The sequence below is a fragment of the Erpetoichthys calabaricus genome, chromosome 18 (genome assembly GCF_900747795.2).
Source record: "Erpetoichthys calabaricus chromosome 18, fErpCal1.3, whole genome shotgun sequence".
Taxonomy (NCBI): domain Eukaryota; kingdom Metazoa; phylum Chordata; class Cladistia; order Polypteriformes; family Polypteridae; genus Erpetoichthys; species Erpetoichthys calabaricus.
In genome coordinates, this window is record NC_041411.2 from 84,588,040 (window position 1) to 84,611,178 (window position 23,139).

Consider the following 23,139-nt stretch of genomic DNA (forward strand, 5'->3'; position numbering starts at 1 on the left):
TGTTGCCCCTTTCCCTTCAGGTAACCCAAGGAAAGCACAGCACCTCTGCTTGAACTTTGTGATGATGAACATTGACCAAACTTCCTCATTTATTCTTCCCACTTCTTACCTGTGTGTACCACCCATTTTTTTCGAGCAACTATGTGTGTGTGTGTGTGTGTGTGTGTTATGTTGTTCCTAACAGTTTAGACTGAACATGTTTACCTAGGGACAGGCTAGGCACTTGTGATGGCACAATACAAGTCTAACTTAAAATCTATTCTCCATAATTGTGATGTGGGTGCCTTCTGGATGCAGCACCCATATTTTCCCAGTGCCCCTTTGTTCGCTGTTCCAAGCTTTGCATATCTGCTGGGGATAGACAGGCACCTTTTGGGTGCTTACATTTTGCTTTGATGGACTCACAGGTATAGCCCCTTTATCTATTCTCCCAACTTGTGGGGTGCAGCACCCACCTTTTCTCTAGTACCTTTGTGTACATGTTGCTCCTAACTCTTTAGGTCGAACATTTTTATCCAGGGACAGAATGGCACATTTTGGGTGCTTACATTTTGCTGTCACACTAAGTTTATTCTCCCTACTTCTCATCTCCGGTTTCTTTTTCTTCTCTTCACTTTCTCTTTCTGTCTTTATACTGCAAAGCGGGCACTGAGCTCAGAGTGGTAAAACAAACTTCCCAAGGTAAACATGGGCCTCCGAGTGGAATGTGCCAGAGGTTGGGTAATGTAACTTCTTGACATTATGAATTTCATAACAGGTGGCTTTGCTGCTGCCCCATAAGCAGCTGGCCCTGCAGAGCATCCCCAGAAGCATCTCTGCTACTTGCTAGCTAGCTAGCTCCCGCATGGCATCTCTTCACTACAGCTGGCTTCATTTCATTCTAAGTGTCTTTTGTATGTCAGTGCCTTTTAAATGCTACTAGAATACTTATAGAGTGGCACTGGTCATGGCATATCAACGGGTGCAGAAGCCTATGCCATACAGAGTCACTTGAGAGGGTAGCAAGATTGCTAGAGATTCTGTCACAGGTGACGGCTGCTTGGTTCATTGCTGCCAGGCAGGACTTGAGCATCAGACAAGTTCTTTTTTCAAATCGGTCCATCTCTACCCTCCACTGGCAGCACACAGAGACACAAAGAAAAAAATCTAGCAGGAACCAGTACTCAGGAAAGATGAGTGCCCGGTGAGAGACACAAGCACAGGTGTAAACCCAAGTTCTGTGTCCTCACCCCAGCAGGCAAATGGTAGGGGAGAGTCATAGTAAGAGGGAGAGTGAGCAGGTGGCATCTCAGCCCTGCATGTTTCACTCAAGTTTTTGGGCTTTTTGATCTATCTGTTAAAGTGCCCTGCCCTGTCCTGTCTGCCTGTTTGTGCTCCAAAGATAATACACTGGCACTTCTACTGTGCCAAAACACCAAACATATACAATCTACAAGACCCTCGGTACAAAATACCTGTGCACCTTGATTAAAAAACAAACAAAAAAAAAAAAACTGTCTTCGTGCCACAGCCCTCTGTATCCTTGTAATTCTACAAACCCTGCCACCTCTGCTCCGTGCCACTCTGCAATGCTTCTGGTTGCATCTCGCTTCTTGGCCCCCCTGCCATTCTTCCTCTGCCTCTCTGCTCAGGCGCCCCAGAAAATTCTCCTGCCGTACCTCCTCTGCCTTCACCTCCCTGCTCCCCTCCTGTCCTACATTCTCTCCGTGCACTCATCCTGCCAGCCCGAGTCTTACCTGAGTAATCCAGCCAGGAGCACAAAGCCCACGGAGCGCTCATCCGAAAGACCTAACACTCGCTTTCAGATCCATTCATTCCTCTGGCAGGGAGTTCCTAAAATAATCGTCCAGGTCCCTGTTTGAAAACTCTGTAGTGCCTCGGCTCGGCTCCAGCGCTGCTTGCAGACAGAATAAAACATCAGCACTGAAACGCACCGGGAGAAAGTAGCCAGGATTCAAGGGGTGGAAACCCTGTCATTTCACCTCTAAATCATCTCCCGGCGCCACCTGCTAGAGGAGGGGAGCCTCCAAGTGCTCTCGACTTAATTTGCAGCTTCACGTTTACTTAAAGACGAGAATCAATGACACATCAGCCTTCCTCCCACTGAAAAGCTGCTTTAAGCACAGGCGCGATCTCGCTCGCAATCCCAGCGCAGCCTTACTGGGAGGGGTATCACATGTCTGGGAGCCGGACTGCCCACTATTACAAAGCAGCCGCTTCATTGCATAATAAAGCTTAGTTATTAACCCTTTGAAAAGAGCACCGAGCGCCAGGAAAAGGCAGAGGGACACATGCAGGTGCACCGTCACGCATATAAGGGCTTGTGACGTGCGGCAAGCAGCACACAGATGCAGAGTACGAGCGGGGCACGCAGTACAAAGTGGCAGGGACAGAGAGTGAGGTGCATACAGGTATGCAAAGGCACGCACTCACATACAACAAGCGCACGCAAATCCATCCAGCCACTCATGCATGATTTGAGCCTGCCTAGCACTGAGAAAAAAGAGGAACCAACCCTGGACAGCAGGCCATTCTCACCACTCATAAACACACGCAATGGGGAATCGCAGGCACTGTGATGACACACAGAGACACTCACTGGTCAGGTGTCAGAGCTGACCATTGTGCCATCATGTCACCGTCACATAAAGATTAAGTATCAACATGTTGTCTCACACACACACACACAGTCACAAACCAACACAAATGCATGCATGTTCAGAGTGAGGTGTACACACACACACACACTTACAAATGCACACGCAACAGAAACAAACACAGGCCCACAGCTTCCTAAACTCTTGTTATTTCATTTACCCCGGTGTGCATACACATGCAAACACACACACATAAGAGTCACAATGGGGACAGGTGCTTTACACAAACACTGTCGCCGACACGCACTGCTCGGCATACACTCATTAGCACACACTAAGGACACGGGTCAGTATTCAGTGCTCAGGGCTGCTGCCCCACAGATCGCGTGCCCTCCCATGTGGAGTTGTCATGTTTTTCCTGCGTCTCCTTGGGTTTTCTTCCCCTTTACGCATGTTAGTTTAACTACAGCTCTTAAGTCAGCATGAATGTGGGTGCATGTGAGTTGTCCAGAGTGTTTTCCTTGCCTTGTACCCAGTGCTGCCAGGATCAGCTTCTGTCCCAGTGACAGTGCATGCCATGTTCAATCTGTATTCACCAACAGGTACATAGCATTTTGTAACAAGGGAGCACCTGTTCATATTCACACAACACTCAAGTATGTCCATACACGGACTGCCAACATAGATACACACACACACAACCCATCTCTACACTTAAAGTGTTCTCTCACATGCTCATTGTATACACACACAGACAGAGGCAGAGGACACATGTAAATGCACACTCAAATGCATACACACAGGACAACAAAAACCACAAGTCAATAAATATACAAGCAAACATACATATGAAAATACAATATGGACACGCTGACACAGAAAACCTACGTGTGTACAATTATTCACCATTAAATATAACCTAAAGACCTGTAAAGTACAAATGTGTGGAAGCAGACAAAAAAAACAAAACAAATACAAATAGAAGAGCATACAGTAAACACACAAGAGACAGTCAAACAACAGATACGACACAGGAAAATGCATTTCTGCACAATCACATAGAAATCAAGGTAGAAACACACACCATCTCACACACTCTGACATACACAGAAAGGCACTTGCTAGAACACAGCAGACGGGCAGGCATGTTGCTTTTACAAGGTGCAGCACTCTCCCCGGCAGACAGACGCACACATGACCACGAACACAAAGGTTTGGGGTTTCAGCAAGCTGTGTGTTTTCATTTCATAATGAAGGAGCGACAGAGCTTGTTTGCTGGAGGGATTCAGCTTTGCCACTTGGCTCCCCAACGTGTGTCGGAGCTGTGGAATAAACTCCTGCTGAAATGCACAAAAGCCCCCGACGCTGCCAAAGAAAAGCACACAACAAACACTCCCTGGGATTCGGTGACAAATGACAGGCAGAGGCATCAAATAAATAAGCACAGCTCCCGGTGGCCCGGGATGCAATATAGGTCAGGTTCATTTTTATACACTTAGAATCACAGTGTCACCATTATCATATTTCATTTACAGTACCTGCAGCACCATGCAATTATTCCATCAAGTGTATGGATGTGCAGAGGCTCGAGCAAAGCTCTCTGTTCAATTCAGAAAGAAAGAAAGAAAGAAAGAAGAAAGAAAGAAGAAAGAAAGAAAGAAAGAAAGAAAAAAGAAAGAAAGAAAGAAAAGAAAGAAAGAAAGAAAGAAAGAAAGAAAACTGATATAATAGTGCTTATTATGAAAGATACTATAGAACATTAGAAAGAAAGAATCTATAACAGTGCTCAACAACAATACAAATATGAAAGAAACAAATAAAAATGATCTACAGTATAATAGTACTTAACAAGAAAGAAAGTAAGAATTTATAGCAGTGCCTAATGTGAAAGGTACTTTATACAAAAAAAGAACTGATCTCTAATAGTGCTTAACATGAAAGGCACTGTTTAACATAAGAAAGAACTGACCTACAGTATAATAGGGCCTAATATGAAATGCACAATAACAGAGCTTAATATGAAAGGCACTATATACCATGAAATAAGAAAAAAAAGCTGATCTGTAATGGAGTTTACTGTGAAAGGCAATAAATAACATAAGAAAGAAAGAACGAAAGAAAGGGTGGGTGCCACTTCTGAGGCATTACAAAGAGAGAGTGCTGGGGCGCCCAAGCCCCAGATTGATCCCAGCTGTTTTTGACTTCTCTCTCTCTCTTTGGTCAGTGCGGGGACAGTCCTACCTTTATAGCCTCAAGCTGTATTAGGAGAATGAAGTGGGCCACCTAGGCCCCCTGCTGGGGATTCACACAATGTCAAAAAGCTCTCCTGAAGAATTGTCCTAGTGTCTCATGTAAATGTCACCTGACCTTCTCACTCGCCTCAGTCCCTGAGCACTTATCATTGTTTCAGTGTGAGGAGCAGACTGTGACATTCTAGACGTTCTGTGCGTTTCCACGAATGGCGTGTTAGTCTCAGGAGAGACGTTGTGCAAAGACTGGCTATCACTGCAGAATGAGAGAACCACAATCAAGTAGGTGTGACTAGCACCATCGAGTAGGCATTTGTGTGTGTGTATCCCAGTCCCCAGGGGCACTCACCCCGGGCTCTGGATTTTGACAATCTCCCCTTGTGGGAAAGGTAAGCACAGCAGCAGGGAAACATGGAATTTCCAAGTGGATGCTGCATCAAAGACTAAAGTTAAAGCCAATATTTACTTTACCTTAAGGTGCCAGTTAATTACAAAATATTAGCACAAACAGAGGAGGGCATTACAAATTCACAGTGTGGCAGTATTGCGGAGCCTGTGTTCATTAGCTCCCGATATCCTGTTGCGTGGTTTTCAAAAAAAGCCCCGCCGTGAAGTTCTGCTGGCAACTGCATCAGTGGGTGGCAGGATGCAGTGTTGGGGAGCCAAGGGTGCACAAAGCACCTGGGCTCTCCTGTTCGGGATGTGCACATCACCCAGTTGAATAACTCCAGAAATATAAGCAAGCGCACACAACAGGAGCCTGACTCAGTGGGACTAAATGTGTAGTATGTTTTTATTTCTTTGTGTTTGTGTATTTATTGCATAAATGCCTTTGTTCTGGTATCTTTCTCTTGTGTTTATCTGCATTGTGTAAGCCTGTGCTCATGTCTGATATATACACGAAAACACACCTGGGGTCTGTGTGACTTCTGCGTGTATCTGCTTGTGTCTGGGCCAGTGCCAGCATCCCTTGAAGTGCATCCTTGAGCATGTGTGACCAGTCATGTCTGTGTATCTTCATGCATGAATGTCTATTTTTATACGGATTTCTGTCTTTTATATGCATATGCGTGTGCACAGCGATACTACTGCATAATCATATGTGCAAAACCCTTTGTTTGTGCGTATGTACAAGTTTTCGATACATATACATGCATTTTACACACTTGAGTAATACATCTTTCTCCATATGTGTCTGCCTGGATCTGCACAAGGAGTAAGTGGACACAGCAGGACCTTTGCATGCTTACATGTATATATAGATGGATAACTGCAAGTGTGCACATTTTTAGAACTGTTTGTATGTGCATGAATTGTGATTTTCTGTATACTATAAGTACGTGTGTTTAACATGTCCAGGTATCTGCCTCCAGATATGCCTGTACATAGGTGCATATAGCAAGAACCACTGCAGGTTTACATGTGTAAACAGATGGATCAGTGCATGTATTCACACATTTATATTTGTTAGTGTGCATGTATTACTGTTTAGTATGCGAGTACATGCTTTTTACATGGTAGGTGTATTTCTTGATGTACTGTATGTCTGCTTGTGGGTGCACATATATGTGTACATCAATACCTCTGCATGATTACAGGTGTACATAGATGGATAAATGCATGCACATACATGTTTATATCACTTTTTGTGTGCATGTATTACTGTTTTCTATATACGTATAAGTATTTTACATTTTTGGCTGCCTCTTTTTATATATATATATATATATATATATATATCTATCTCTGTTCATATGTGTGCACATCAGTACTATTGCATGTTTACATGTGTAAATAGAAGAAGGAGTGTATGTGTGTATGTCATTATCTGTTTACAAGTGAATATATTACTGTTTTCTACATATTTATGTGTGTTTTACAAGTTTGGGTGCCTTTCTCAGTATATGTATGCACATCTGTCTCATTGCATGTTTACATGTGCATATTTGTTTATTTGTATATATATATTCATATCTGTTTGTGTGTGCATGTATTACCATTTCTATTATGTGTGCATGCATCTTACATTTCTGGCTGCTTTTCTTCATGTGTCTCTGCACATTTGTGTGCACATCAGTCTCTTTACATGTTTACACGTTTAAATAGGTAGATGAGTGCACACGCATACATGTTTTCATCTATTTGCAAGTGGGTGAATTTCTGTTTTCTTTAAATGTACTTATATGTGTGTCCTTCTCTACATACTGTATGTCGACATGTGCCTGTACTGTTGAGTGTGCTTGTGTGTAAATAGGTGAATGAATACCTCTGCATGTATTCTCTTCCTATGTATGTACATGTGTGTGTCTCTCTGTCTAAATATGTGGACGAAGGCTACACTTGTTTGTGTATACATACTGTTTGCCTGCAGAGGTGCGACTGTGTCGAAGTGTGATCGTACCTCCATACTCTGGGGTCTGGGGCTATCCCGTGTGACCTGCACATGCCATGTTCACGCAGCGCCTCTCTTCCCAGCCTCAGCTCCAGAGGAATCCCATTTCCCTGCAGTTTGTTCTGCTCAGGTCCTGCGCAGTGGGCTGCCCGCCTCCTCTCAAACGCCTCTGGATATTTCAAATGTTCCGTTGGAGTCCCACAGGACTGCAGAGGAAATTGACTCCTGCTTGCTTTTCAACAAATGCAGTCCTGATGATAATTCAAAAAGTTATTTTTAAAATAAATAATTGAAGAATGACCTAGGAAGCGATCTATCCATCACTCCTAATTGTTGTGCAGATTGTGCGCATCGATCGCTACTCTGTTACGTTTCTCTACCACAGGCGGCCGCAGCTAATAATACCCTTTGTGCAGAAGAGAAATCAGCCTTTTTATTTTAATTAGCTTTAATTTACAGTGGCCAAACAAGCAGAAGAATGGAGCAAAAAAAAAATCTCTCCTCATCATGCACCCTGGGAGAAGCGAAGAAGAAGCCACAGCGGAGTTCCGTGTAGGTGGGGGTCATTTGGCCATGCAGTAATTAACCGTGGCTTCCAGCTGTGGCTTATCTTAGTCTTAGCTGTAATACTGCATGCCAGGAAGGCAGAAGATGGCAGGGCGCTTGGAGTCAAAGCTGGAGAAGGGCAGTTCAGTGATATCCAGCTACACACCAAGGGTGTGCAGCCACCCCGTGCCACTCCAGGCTGCTGCCTATCCTTCCTAATGCTGCTGTAAAGTATAGTATGGCATAGTACAGTCTAAGCTCTTTATTGTCACATGTACAGAATCCTGTGAAATTCTTCCTTATGTGTGCTAATCAACATGCAGCTCATCGTCACCACTCTCTGACACCATAGTGAGTATGACTTCCTTACCTCCAAAATTCTTTGTTCTTTAACTGATACATCTCAGAAAAATATGTTGCTGCATGCCAGATTGAAACAACTCTTCTTGTAACGCACGTGTCCATGCCACCCTAACTTGCTGCCTGCTACTCCAAATCGGCTGCTACTGTTGTGCTTCCACACAAATTTTAAACTACTGGTGGAACGTCACCTGAACCCTCTCCAAACTTCAGAACATGGATATCTGTGGATGCTGCAACAAGCCTTTTGTTAAAGCGAGGTTGGAGTGAGCCATCTGTCGTGTTGAAGTAATTAATGTGGGCCCAATGACGGCCATTCACAGCAAAATGAGTGACATCTGCAGATGATGTCCACGGGGGACAAAGCAAGGATGATAGGAGGCACTGTGGAGCCACACCCATACCCAAAATAAATACCAAGTAGCCCAGAGTTATGGAGAAAGCAAAAAACACAGGGAAAGCGGGACTAACAAAAGTACAAAATAAACTGAAAATAAAACCCGGTTGCCTTTCTGTTTACTAACTCAGAGAGAGAGAGAGACAGTTTAGTATTTTGAATGATAATGACTGGGAGGTGAATAATAGTCAGGAGTTGGCCAAAAGTCATCCTGTCATCAAGATTTAATTTACTAGCTACAACTCAAACAGCCTACAACCACAACTTATTTTAACCCCAGGAAGACAATAAGCAAGAGGTTTTTGTTTGCTCCCCAACACAAGGGATTATCTGCAATCTTGGATGCTCCAGAAAAGCATGCAGTGACCTTTATACAGTTGCTCTGATGGTTTCACACATTTTGGGGAATTCTAGGTAGTATCCTCATGGAAACACCTAACGCAATTGCTCTGAAATAAAGACAGCAATGTGGCAAAATATTCCAAATGCCTTGAAACAAAAATCAAACGTCATTTTCAGAATTCCTAGGTTCCAAACTGCCTACACATATGTATATTTTATTTTTTTTCCCCATTCAGGGAAGACCACAAAAAATGAATATCAACTGCTGCTTATAACAGTCCGGGTCTGCTTTAGCAGGCTTTGAACCGATGTCTGTGTCTTACACATCTGTCCATCTTTACTTAACACAAAGACGCGCTCCTTCCTTCCTCTCACCTTCCATCTCTCTCTCTTTACTCTCCGGCTTCAATTCCTTTTAAAAATTTTGAATATGTTATTTTAGTTATTTATTTTTATTGTTATCGCGTTGATGGCATCATGGTGCCATTTCACCATATTACTGTTGTTTTTAATGACGTCTGTTGCTAACCACATGACTGATGGTGTCATAATGTGTGACATTGTCATGCACATCATTAGGAAAGATGGAGGGGCACGAATACATATCAGAGTTTGCCTGAAAGTAAACGAATCAAACAAAAGTATCTAGTGATAAATAAAATTTAATTAGATTTTTGCTCACACTTTAATTATGGTCACCAGCATTTTGTTGTTAGCAATCACCCCACTGCTAATCACGTGGTTCACAAGCTGTGACATCATTTGCACCACCCCCATAAAAGATGGAGACGTCTAACCTTTGGATTGACTTTGGAAAAATAAAGAATTTTCACTTGAAACTTAGCTTTAGATAGGGGAAGGATGACAGATGGCTTTAGGACTTGTGGCCTTGATTTCTTGTGTGTGATGATTGATTTTTCTTACAGCTCCTTTCGGTATTAGACCCTTAGCTCTCTTTTGACTTTTCCAATTGGTTTCTCTCATTTTCTGCTTATTAAACTCTCAGAGTTTTGCCTTTGGTCACAGAGTTTTCCTCAGTGCCCACAATACAACCTTGAACTGGGTAAGAAAATTGGAAAATGGAAGGTTGGATTATCGCTTGTTCATTTACTTATATTCATAAAATTGCAAGCCAGCTCAGCCAAAGGAGAGCTGCTCTGGGCACAAGTGGCTAGTTGGGAGTTTGAGTGCATGGGTGCAGAACTACCAAATAACCTCCTCTGAACATCTTCAGGGATGGCACAAAAACCCACACAACCCCTGAAGAAGAACATGCAAAGCCCACTCAGACAACACTAGTCATGGGACTCAAACCCAGTGACACTGTACCACCCAATACCATACTAAATAAACACTGAATAGCTCATTTGGCTTGATGAATATTTTGCTCGATATTTATTGATGTTCATAAATATATACACTGCTGTTTGAGTTAAAGACTGTTAGCTGTGTATTCTTAAGGCCTTAAGGTGCCTACACTGCCACCCTGAGGCGATCAAAGTACCAGTCTGTTTTTACTTTCTTCAGGCAGACAGGGCTATTTGTCACTGCTGCCCCCTTGTGGTTAAAGTGCGTAAAACCCATGAGGTCACAGGTACAGCCTGACCACTGAGGCCCTATGGAAACGTGAGCGGAGTCAATTAATCTGCTATTTTAAGACGTCATGTTTATTTTCATGTGTAATATGACATTTGTACTTGCATGTCCCCTCAGAACAATCAACAAAACCACAATGCAAAAATAAAGTATACTTTGCATGTTCCACATATATAATATACACAAACTCTTACAATATGTACAACATGCGGTTTCCAGTTGTAGAGCTACCAAAACATCTGACTGATGCTGTACTTTCAAAGTGAATACTACCGTAGATACTGTGCAATTTTTGGTTGTTACTAGTTAATGATTTACTTACATATACTGTAACATTGTTATGTATATTCATGGGTTCACATGATCAGTGTTGTCATGTGTACAGCAGTGAAATATTAACTGCATGTTATACCTTGAAAATTGGGGTAGTCAGTAATAGGTTTCTATATATAAATATGACTACACAGCCTCAACATTTAGACCTAAATTGTACAGCCACCACTTTCCTACAACATTTAAAGACAGTGTCATCATTTACCACTCTATTTATTGGTTTATTTTACGTTTGACGATCTTTATGGCAACCTTCTGTCAACACACCATTACATTTTCATTTAAAAACAGCACTTTTAAACAAAAACTACCTCAGTCCACACTGGCAGTTTCACATAGCCCAAACTAATATACATGTGACATAGACGTTTGTCTACACTGGGCATTCATGCATTGGCAGAAAAATCCCTGATGAGATGGCAACACCACCGGCCACAGAATTTATCACAAAACTGTGGCAATAGATAAATTATTTGCTTTTTGCGTAATTAGGCAGCTTTCAAAGTCTACAAAACGCAGTTTAAATGCATACAGGTAAGCAGCATAACAACTGCCTTGGAAAGCGACTCCTCTCTATCGGCCGTGTTGGAATATGGTCTTTTTCTGTGAAGGGCAGCCAATCAGGGAATGAGATGATGTAATGACCAGGATCTAATCAGGGAAGAGCTACATAATAAGCACCAACTTATCAAAGTGTGATTAGAGTTTTTAAAAGTTTACATTTTCATTTGTCCATATTAAAATAACAAGTCCACGTTTTCAGAACTATACAGCTCTGGAGAGCATTTTCAAAAACCTCCATTATCAGGGGTAGTGTGGCAAAATGGCAAAAATGATATTTGCATTTTTAAACGTAAATGTAGTGGTGTGGAGGCACTATAGTCTACATAATGGTTATATACCATAACATTCATTATCGCTGAGAATCAGAGCCTAACCTGGCAGCACTGGGTGCCAATCCACCTCAGTACTCAGGAGGCCCATTCAGAGTCTCCAGTTAAGCTAATCAGAAAGTCTTCCAGGATCTGTGGGAAGAAAACCGAAGCAGACAAAGTGGGGGGGGGGGGGGACAAGTGAATTCTTCACAGACAAATCAGGGGTGGGACTGGAGCACAGAACACTGGATTCATGAGGCAGTGGTGCTTATCAGTGCCCTTAGTTGTGTTATCAGAATATAACTTTGTCAAACCTTGTTAATACTTTTGAAGGCTATAGGGGTGCCACATTAGGCACAAGGTGGGAAGCGGTCTGTCCATCACTAGGGCTTCACACACACACAATTTCTATTGTGACACCCAACATATATTAGATTTCCTAGGGTCTACAAATTACTGTTCAGGAACCTCTGGTCTCCCTCAGCTGGCACTGAGCACACTATAAAGGTCTCCCCTTAGTCCACAGGTGCTTCTAATGCTTGGTCATGTAAACAGCAAGTCACGTCGTAATAAGCAGCCTGCTCGCTCACTCACTCACTCGGCAGCATTGTCATTTGAAACCATTTGTCTGCAGTGAGCCTTCTTGTCTGCTTTTTAAGCACCTTGCCAGCTGAGAAACTGCCTGGGAGGAACAAAAGATTCCATTTTCTACAGTAGCTTGAAGTGAGCAGGGAGGGGTAGCATGGTAAGCTTTTATTTTCTTCCTTGGCTATGTTTATTACACTTTTGTGTGATGAAGAAATTCAAGGGCTGCACAACACACACCAGCTGAGAACAGCAACAAAGTTTCCAGCTACTCCAAAGGGTGAGACTGCAAGTCGTGAGGATTTGGGGGCTTCATCAAAAGAAGAGTTTTTAAGGATGGAAATGTGGGAATTTGGGTGACACAAAAAGCATTAGTTTGTGGAATAGTATCATTTTTGGCTGACTTTGCAAATATTCATGTGGTTGTTCGTTGTTTTTGTACAGTATAATATCACAATATGGATGAAAATCACTCACTTGTAAGTTACATCTGTTTGTTGGGGTAGGGTTATTTGGAAGAAATGTGTAAGTTGTGAAGTTAAAGCCAGACTAAGTGGGTCATCTGAAATTAGATTTAAAAGAACTAAACTCCAAAACAGTAGTGGTATGTATAAGAAGTGAACCATCACTAACCACTAGTGGGTTACATTCACTGATAAGTTTAAATTGGCCCCCTGTGACTGACACCCGTTCTGAGTGTGACACTGCTGAGACAGCTTGTCAGAAATTGGATGGATCATAAGAATCTCAAAAAAAACAAGGCATTACTGTAAGATATTAACTCAAGGCCACAAGTTTATTTCTTTTTATTTTGCCTTAGGGGCTCTAAAGATTTAATTCAGCAAGATCATAAAGCACAGCTGGCGCAGTGTAAAATGGACAGATGAAGGCGCACTGGCAAATGTGCCATTCATGAGATGAGGGTCAGTGTGCCAAGTGAATGGAGTGGAGAAGTTACTGGATACCTTTAATGAGGCAGGGGGTACGGACATCAGATGTGTGCAAGTAATACCTGGGAAATGTGGTTATGTAGACTGAAGATAGAGATGAAGTAGACTGGGTGCTGGAATTTGGATGAAATGGGCATGTGAAGAATTCCAAGATATGCATAAAATACAGGGTAAAAGAAAACCAGAAAGCTGGAAAATGTCCACATGGTCCTCTCAGCAGCATGTGGTCAGGGCACAGTCCAGACTCCAGTCTGAGTTGACTGCCTTGAATTCCCTTTTGTCCACAGCCCACATTCAAAGTGACTGGAAGAAGACAGGCGATCATTTTGTGTCTTCAGTTGCTGCGTCTGAAACACTTTTAGTAATCACAGCCACTCGTGGACCCCTTCCTGCTATCTTGCTGTCCCTCCCGTTTGTACTAAATCTGTGACTGGGGGGCTGATTTGCATTAAAACTACACTCATGTAGGAGACAGCAAACACGGAGGCTTTTGCCCAGTTCTCAGGAACTTCTGTTGGGCCATAAATATTCAAGCTGAAAATAACTGAAGTGGGAAAAAGAAAAGGAAAGGAAGCTGCAATACAATTGACCTGACCCAGCCTGTCCTATAGTCACTCGACTTGTGAGCCAGCTCGGTGACATCTGATGGATATTCCTTCATCCCATGGTCTACATGCTTAACATACAAACCTCAGCTCATGGACAGCAGAATAAAATGTGTATCCTTGGTTGTGCTTGTGAGGATAATGGCTGCAAGGAGCCAATATGTGTGCACACTCTGCAGCCAGCTGCTGCTCAACATCTTAACAAACATATTTGTGTCCCCACAGATAGGCAACCTAGTCTACAATGTATATGGAAGCAGCCCAATGGATTCTACCAGAATCATTCACCAGAGAGCAAAGTTTACAAAAACACATAGATGACCAAATTTGTATGAAACAAAAACTAAACAGAGGGGGCAGTCTAGCCCTGAAGACGATGAACAGGAAGACTGCTGGATCATCCTCTACTAGCACCTCTCCAATTGTTTCATTACCCTGCTGATCTAACTTTGTAATTTTATATTTTAACTAAAAAGCATTTGTAATCAATGTAGAGCACATTTGGCTTATATATGGAATTGAGATTTATAAAAAATAAATGGAAACTAGAACAGTGTACCTGTATTGCGTCTTGAAGGGTTGTTCACATAACACAACATAAAATAACATAACATCATCAAACACACCTAATTCAATTCAGGAGCATGGAAGGCCAGAGCCTATCATAGAAGTACTATGCTCCAGTTGGGAACTAGCCATGGAGGGGTGCCAGTTCATCAAAGGGCCCATTCACTCACAAGGGGCAGATTTAGATTAACCAAATGGGCAAGGCTTCGAGATCTGGAAAGAAAACAGGAGTGTCTGGAGAAAAACTCATACAGACAAAGGGAGAACATGCAAAATCCACCCTGACAGTGCCTGGCTGAACCCAGGAGGTGGAATATGTGAGGCTGTGGAGCTAACCACTGGGCCACCATGTAAAAATAAGCATTAGGAAGTACACAATGTGGCCCTCTGGTGGCTAAAGTATTAAACACATACATGGATATGTTCTCTAACCCACTTAACCACATTTCAGGGTCTCTGGGGGCAAGGTGTGAAAATGCTTTAAGTGAAAGTTCTGTGAATTCGATTTATTCTTATATGGTGTTCTTCGCCAAGTACATGTTCAGAGCACTCCATCATATTTAGAACATGCCCTTAAGGGCACATTTAATAATTATTCATCCTTTAGTCACTTTCATCCAGCAGTATTTTCAATGTTTCTGTCATACAAATTAGAATATGGTTAAAAGTATAAAGATCAGCGTTAAGATTTAAAAGTTTTGGAATATATTAATTCTTCTTCAGTACTTACTTGTATTTGTTTTTGGATTCTCTGATGTTGAAATGGCCGATATGCCAGATAAATTGGTATATTGGACAATATACTGGAGTTTATAAAAGCCAGTTTACTGGTATGCTAACCATTTAAACATGCAAATTTGTACATGCAAAAGTGATTTTCTGTCTGTGTGTAGACCAACATTTGAAATGGAAATAAATAAGTGGTGGTACTCAGGTTGAGTTTCCCCACTCATAGTTATCAGCTAAATACAGTAATTAAATCACTGGCACGGTATTTTCCAAACAGTAACAGCTAAATGCACATGACTTGATGAAAGACAGACCCTAAAGGGACATGATAATAAAATGAATGTGTGCAATTTTTCTAAACTATATATATAAAAGGAAAAACAAAGAACTCCAAAAATTGGCACACATGATGGCTGATACCACCAAATCAAAATCCTACTACACTTTTATTAATAAAAGATACTAAAAGATGCTCACAACATTTTTTTAATGAAGGTGTACAAACTCCAACTATTCAAATAAAATCTGCCTACAACTTTGGTGTATGATGGCATCAAAACTGACTGCACCCCAGCTTTTGTCTTTAACAATTAGCCATTGTTCTGTGAACAAAAGCCCCGAATTTGCTCCTTCGACCAACAGTCTGGCCAGTTGTAGGCAAAGGTTTTAAACTTAACACTGTGATCTGTGAGGTTTATTACCAAGAAAATATTTTATAAATGATTAGCCACACAAACTAGCTGACAGAGCGAAACTGGCCAAGAAGATGGACAGAAACATGGAAAAGACAACCCCAGGCAGGCTATTTTAAAGTGATGATGTTTGCTGAATCAATATATGGCCAGAGTGACCAATGGCTACTGTCTGTAGAAGCCATGAGAACACGGGAGGGGGTTATTTGAGCATAATCCAAAAATTGCATGGACAGCTCTCTTGGAAGTTGCCCATACCTGGCAAATATGTAAATATGGTAGTGTTTATAATGAAGAGGATCCATCAGAAAGCCAGAAGCCTACCAAAATGATGCTCCCCGTCTTACTGGACCCAAGTCATATAGCTGTCATCATCCCCCAATGAAGACTGACTGTACATTTCATTGGTTTCTCTACGGCCTGGATATGTACGGTATGTATACATTAATTATGCATTGTATTCTTTGGGGTGGAAATGACCTTTTAAAGCAAATTAAATACATACATATATATCATTTTGTACCATATTTCTCTCGTCTGATTATTTCCACCATGGTTACAAAAAGGATGGGTAAGGCTAATAAGGCTCATGTATGTTTTACTTCTAGAAAGGACACAATCCCAGGGAACAAGCGCCCTCTGCTGGATACACCAGTCATCAACACACTAATGGCATGGACAGGAGAGGCACTCACTTGCTGATGATGCAGACGGCCACCGTGTGTTTCAACACACTTTTATTTGTAAGTGGTGCTTTTTCTTCTACCTTGGCTCTTACTCTCTTGTTGCCCTGTTGCAACCAGGCTAACATCATCTCAGATGTTCACACCCTACTTGCCACCAGTAGGATAGGAAATTTGTAGGAAAAATGCAATAATGAAATGTGAGCTGACTTGCATAACGTAGTGCATCCTGGATAATAAAGTTTCACAAGGACTACACTTCCAGTCCAGCCCATGGAGACAGTGGCAGGTCAGCATGTCTGGCATAAGAGTATTGGGAGTTTATGAGAATTGCTGGTATGAAACAAAAAGTGACAATACTCCGAATGGTAAAACAATGACTTGCCAGTGCTGCATACTGGAGAATGCTGGCTGACTACAAACAGTCCTAGCATGCTTGGAAAAATTCCCAGCATCCCAAACAAGGGTCGGAACACTTCTATGAATGAAGGATTTCAATTTTTGAATTTAATAAATATGCAAACCTTTCTGTCTTTAATTTGTTAATATGGGTTCTTGTGTGTAGATTGACAGGCAAAAATGGCAACTTTATTCATTTAAAATGAAATCCACAATACAATAAAGTGTGCAGAAAGTGAACGGCTCTGAATCCTTTCTGAATCCACTGAGCCAAGCAGACACCTCAAAGCTGCTGTCCAGGACTTCCCATGTGACCCAAAGCAAGTCACTTAACCTCACAGTGCTCTGAATGTTAGAACACAAACAGATTTTATTGTATCTTGACCTTGCAAGTCTGAATGAAATGTTTAATTATTTTTTAGTACAAACAGATCACTCGGTATTTGTAGCCAAGTCAAACTGATCAATTGGTTTCTGGCCAACTCACTCAACTTTACATGTTTTAAAGCTGCTCTGTCCTTTTGAGTGTTCTAACTGATGCCATCCAACAATTTTTTCATCCAAGTAAAATGTTTTGTTTTTTCTAGCCACTTAGATAGCACTACATTTCTGGTAAATTAGATCTTTTTTGTCAAACAGAGCATAAACAATTTTCAGTGAATCAGATTACTTAATTTTCCTATGAAATTAGATAACTTTATTTTCCTGCCAATCTCTATTAATTTAGATTTTGGGACTTTAATTTAGTGAACACAATTGGCAAATTGGAAACATGAATTATAGGGCTTAAATCATAAAACATAATCAGAGGTATTCATCAGACAGAAATAAATATTTGGATGAAACGTCCAAAGCCTGATTTCTTAAATAATTAATCTGGAATTGGCAAAGTTAACAACTGATTCCAGTCCAGGCTGGCTAAATGACTTCAGTTTATATCTTTGTCACATTCTCTCTACAGATAACAGACTTTGAACTGTAGCCCCCAAACAGAATGCATTTACCTCCTGTGTCTATTCTGGCCAGTCGTAACATCTGATTTACTTTAGTCTTCCATCTAACTCTAAATTGTATTTATTGGAATTTGACTTTTTAACAGAATACGTCATTCACAAATGTCCTTTTCCTATTTATCTTCAATCCTTTATTTTCCAAAGCCGTTCTCCTTTCTTGCAGTCTTCTCTCAACTTCCTCCTTTCTTGTACTACACAAGACAGTGTCATCTGCAAAAGGCCTGTTCCAGGGGGATTGAGCTTTTATCCCACGAGTTAACACTTCCATAACCGGATCAAAGAGATAAAGGGCTTGAAGAAGATCCCTGCTCAAACTGGGGTCTTGTCTGTTACCTCAACACTGCTTTTAGCCCAAGTCCTCACTCCCTCATGCACATATTGAATAATCCTCACACAATTCTCTGGTCCTCCTTTCTCTCTCCTGCACCTCCAGACCTTTTGATGTGGCACCCTGTCATAAGCCTTCTTCAGATCGACACAAACCATGTGCAAGCCTTTCTGTCTTTTTACTAAAATATTAATAGCTAAAAATAAATAAATGGAATGCGCTCATATGCAAAGGGGCATTTGACCTGTGGACTCGCCACCTGTGACATTTCTATTCATATTCACAGTTGGGAGTACCTCAGGATTATTTAGCAGTTGTCTGTGAAACTGCATGGCTGAACTGACTTTTGGCTTGTGAAAGCTTCTCAGGTATGCACAAGAAACCGGCATCTTCTCTTCCAGATAATATTTTTATTCACTTTTCTCTGAATCTTTAATTGTACTCGTCTGTTGGAGACCTTTGCACTGTTGATATCATGTGATGGGCAATGTAGGCCAATGAATATGCTGTTACTGGGCTGGTTTCTTGACCAATGAAAGGGTGGCAGGTCTTCAGTTCAAATGCTCGGTTGCACTTAAGCATGTTCCTTATAGTTAATGAGGACATTTTCCAGAAGTGGTTTTATTTAATAATATTTTAGTAAAAATACATATGTTTGTGACGCTGTGAACTTGTGGCAAGGTAACTTGACGTGTGGATTATGCGACACGTGGGTTTTTCTCCATGGATGATTTTGATACTGTTCGCTGTTGTCTACCATTGATCACAATAGATGTTTGTTCTATCAGAAACTTTGCTATCTCCATTCTGCTTGAAAATATAAGACTAAAAATTTTTCTTTGCAATCATTTCAAAGTTTATGGGGTAAGAAACATAATATATTTTAGGGGGAGTATTCCTTTAAGGAAACACAATGTGCAGGGCTCAAATCAATTGTACAAGTCATGATAATTGATTATGAATTTTTTGTGTAATTTTATATATATCTTGCAGGATGCGTCTGCATGTGTGAAATTATTGTATATTGAGTTGGGCTCATAAGTGGGAGTACACTTAAGAATAAATTGAAATTGAAATGAATGTGTGCAATGTTGGCATCAGCTGTTATTGATGTTGGGTATTGTATATTGTGGTATTTCTTGTCATTGTTATTAAATTTACAGCTCTAATGCCAAGCTCCAATCATTGCAAATATGCTGTATGGCAATAAAGCATTATCCTTTTTAATCAGCAGAATTGAGCTGACCACTGAGGGAGGATATTTCCTTGCTTTCTGATTCAGTCCAGCAAATACACACATTACACACGTTGTATATGTCTCAGACAGGCCTGAGCTGACTAGTCAAACTAACACGGCAATGAGAAACATGTCTTCTCCCATTCTCTGCTATCCTGCCTGTCCATTACAAATGTATGACACTTACTGTAATTTCATGTGTCCTGCTAGCTGACATGCCTTCAGATCTCAGGACACCTAAGCTATACTGTCTATCATGAAGGCATTTAATTCCATCTTTCTGATGATAACTTATAGGGGTAGCCTCCCAGACACATGGATGGTTTTACTTGTACCTCCTTTAGTATTGCGCCAGTTGACACCTTAATGTCACGTCCCCTTCAGTTTTGAAAATTGATATCCTGGCCACTCAGGCCTACATACACCTGGCAGGCATTTATCCTGTCTTTCCAATAAAACTATCTGGCCCTGTGGAGACATTTAATATAATGTTTCCAACTATGAATGACTTGACTTGGCTAGAAGTGATGTCCATGAAAGGAATTTATTTCTCAATTTCCCAGCTATGGTTAGTCTGACCAAGAATCACAAGGATGGCTTTTTTCTACTGTCCTGAAAACTTCTGATTTGCTAAACATGTTCTTGGAAGTTATTTTTGCATGTCCCTGTCATGCAGACATGTTGTAGTCATGTACTCATTGTCAAATCTGACCTTCATGGTCTTCTGTGGTAATCATGGCTGATGCCAGCACTACGATCCTTTGCAGAATACTGGTAGCATATGACAATGGAATCGGAGACTGAAAAAAAATTACTGTTGTAAAGAGTTGTTATTTTAGAATATGTAGCCTTTCTTGTAGCTGTATTAGTCTGCCCATTCTCCTTTGGCTTCTGGTCCGCCCAATACATGTTTTTATCACACCATTTTGTATAAAGATTGCAGACTACAATGCGTCAAAATCCCAGTAGGGCAGTTTGAAGCACCCCATCCAGCAACAGCAATCACAATAATGTCCAGATCATGTGCCTCAGCCATTCTGATGTTTGATCTTGATCAAAATGTGCATCCTATGTAGACTGTGTTGCAGCCACTAGACGGGCTGTTTGGAAGATCGGACTATTGATATGGACCTAATAATGCGCACTCTATATTTCTTTAAATATACTGCATAGTCTATTTTCTGATGTTGTTTCACCATTGTGTTCTGTGGTTTAGTTGCAGGTGTTTTGGTTATTGTATTTATAATTACTGTACAGTATGGTGGATTTTTTCTTTACCGTGGAGGTGCACTTAAGGGGCAATTTTTAGAAATAGCCAAGAGTCAGGTGTGTGGCTACTATTGTCGTTTTCAAGTAAACCGGATATGACCAGTATGTCAAGCTGAAACCTGAATGGCACTTCGTCTGCTCCCAAAATACAGCATTTACTTCTCTGTTTGCCCTGTCTATAGTCTACTCAAGGTGGAGAAGGTAGCGTCTGTCAGTGTCACTGTTTGTTTCTGCTTTGTTTTGCATTTTCTCATTTGTGTGCAGCCCAGCAGTTTCTGGTGCACTAAAGCAGACCTGCTTGTGTGGATGTTCTTATGAGGGTCAGACTTTGCAGTTTTAGATAACTGTCCATTAACAGGAGCAAAGATGAAAGGTAAGGTTCCAGATGATTGCTGCATAATAAATGGTATTGATAAAGATCACAAAGCAGCAGGTTGTATGGATGAATATAGTGAAAAGATGGGTTACTCAGGATTATTTAGCAGATAGTAAAATGGCTGAATGTTTGTAAGAGGATTACAAGGTGACCAGGAGCCTCATGTATAACACTGTGAATAGAATTCACACTAAACCATGGCGTACAGACAAAACTAGAAATGTGTGTACGCTCAAAAAAATCCAGATGCATAAAACTGAGTGTATGCCAAGTTCCACACACTTCCCCTTTATAAATCCTAATGAATACAAAATTTAATGCTCGTGCATGCGCCTACAGCCCCACCCCGACTCCACCCGGAATTTCACATATTTGAATATGCAAATCAATATAAATAGCTCCTTCCATTCAATGCTTTGTTGTAAGACAATGGCAAAAGCATGTGAAAAAAAGAACTTCAGTGAATATGAAGCAGAGTCAAGGAAAACTAAATATTTGTTGGCTTAAGCAGTGGTATAAGCAACAAAAGGAAGTTGATTGAGTGATACAGAGTTGCAGAAACACTTGAAAGTTCAAGTTCAGAAAGTCGCACAGTGTCCGAAATAAAAAAGTGGTCAGATATCAAAGTCGACATAAACAGATGAGTTGCTGCCCACCATCCATTTATTCTGTTTCAGACAATATTACAAAAGCTGACCCCTGTGCTGAGGACAGCACAGTGATGCTGGTCTGGCGACCATCTGGCTGTGTGCTGACAGACGTTGTTTTGGACTCACAAAAAGCAATAGCGGATGCTGTAAGAGATGTGGCCAATGAACTTAGGAATAGAAGGGTTTACTATGTCATATTGACCACAAATTAAATGACTTGGTTAAAAAATAAATGCTGCATCGGATTACCTGTTTTTACATTCTGCTAATTACATTCAAATGAAGTTTGTAACACTGTACAATGGCTGATTTGGTGGGTCAGGTGCATCATATTGCATTTCTTCAAGTGCAAGCAAGCCACGATTGTGTGCCACATTATGCAGCATGTTACATTTCTACACAGTGAGACACACTTTCTGTGGACTACAGAGCAGCACATTAATGTGAAAATGCTTTCTTTTTGCATAAGTAAATTCTGTCTTTGAAGGTGCCTTTATAGTGCAGCGTCAGCACAGAGCACCACAATAGACCAATTCTCTGCTCTTTACATGGCTCTTTGAGGTGACTCAGTATCTTCAAAAGGACTGCTTGCGTTTTGCCGCACTAGTTGGGAAAAAGTCTGTATGACTGCAGTGTTGCTGGCATGGCGCGATTCAGTAATGACTGTGAAATACCTGATAGGTCAGCAAGTTCACGCTGAAAAGCTCCTGTGGCTAAAAACCCAAGAGTGGACAGAACTTGCGAAGGAGCAGGTAGAGCACAATTCCTCAAAGTCTGCCTTTGTAAAGCCGGCAGCAGTTCAGCACACAGCTCCAAGAGGAATAACTCTGAGAAATTAAAATCGACTTAGAAGCCAGACATCATCATCTATAAATACGCACTCTCTTCTAATTCTTCCATTTCTTCTAACAACTCTAAAGCAGCTATAGTATTTGGAATAGTTTGGCTATTCCATCCATCCATCCATTTTCCAACCCGCTGAATCCGAACACAGGGTCACGGGGGTCTGCTGGAGCCAATCCCAGCCAACACAGGGCACAAGGCAGGAACCAATCCCGGGCAGGGTGCCAACCCACCGCAGGACACACACAAACACACCAAGCACACACTAGGGCCAATTTAGAATCGCCAATCCACCTAACCTGCATGTCTTTGGACTGGGGGAGGAAACCGGAGCGCCCGGAGGAAACCCACGCAGACACGGGGAGAACATGCAAACTCCACACAGGGAGGACCCGGGAAGCGAACCCAGGTCCCCAGGTCTCCCAACTGCGAGGCAGCAGCGCTACCCACTGCGCCACCGTGCCGCCCTTTGGCTATTCCGTGCAGCATAATATTGTTACAGAATCATTACAATCAACTGAATTCA

At 41.5% G+C, this 23,139-nt stretch overlaps 1 protein-coding gene across 2 annotated transcripts in view; it reads right to left on the reverse strand.

The window, feature by feature from the left end:
• The window catches only part of LOC114669160 (chemokine-like protein TAFA-1), a 258,470-nt gene extending 256,310 nt beyond the window's left edge, over positions 1 to 2,160 (reverse strand). Inside the window, exon 1 of one of the 2 annotated variants that reach the window (XR_007933838.1) lies at positions 1,737 to 2,160. Coding sequence is in view for 1 of the 2 variants with exons in the window: in XM_028825302.2 (XP_028681135.2) it covers positions 1,737 to 1,779 (43 nt within the window). In the remaining variant the exon portion in view is untranslated. The remainder of the gene's footprint in view (positions 1 to 1,736) is intronic. The other variant, XM_028825302.2, reaches the window with a different exon arrangement.
• Between the last annotated feature and the right edge of the window lie 20,979 nt (positions 2,161 to 23,139).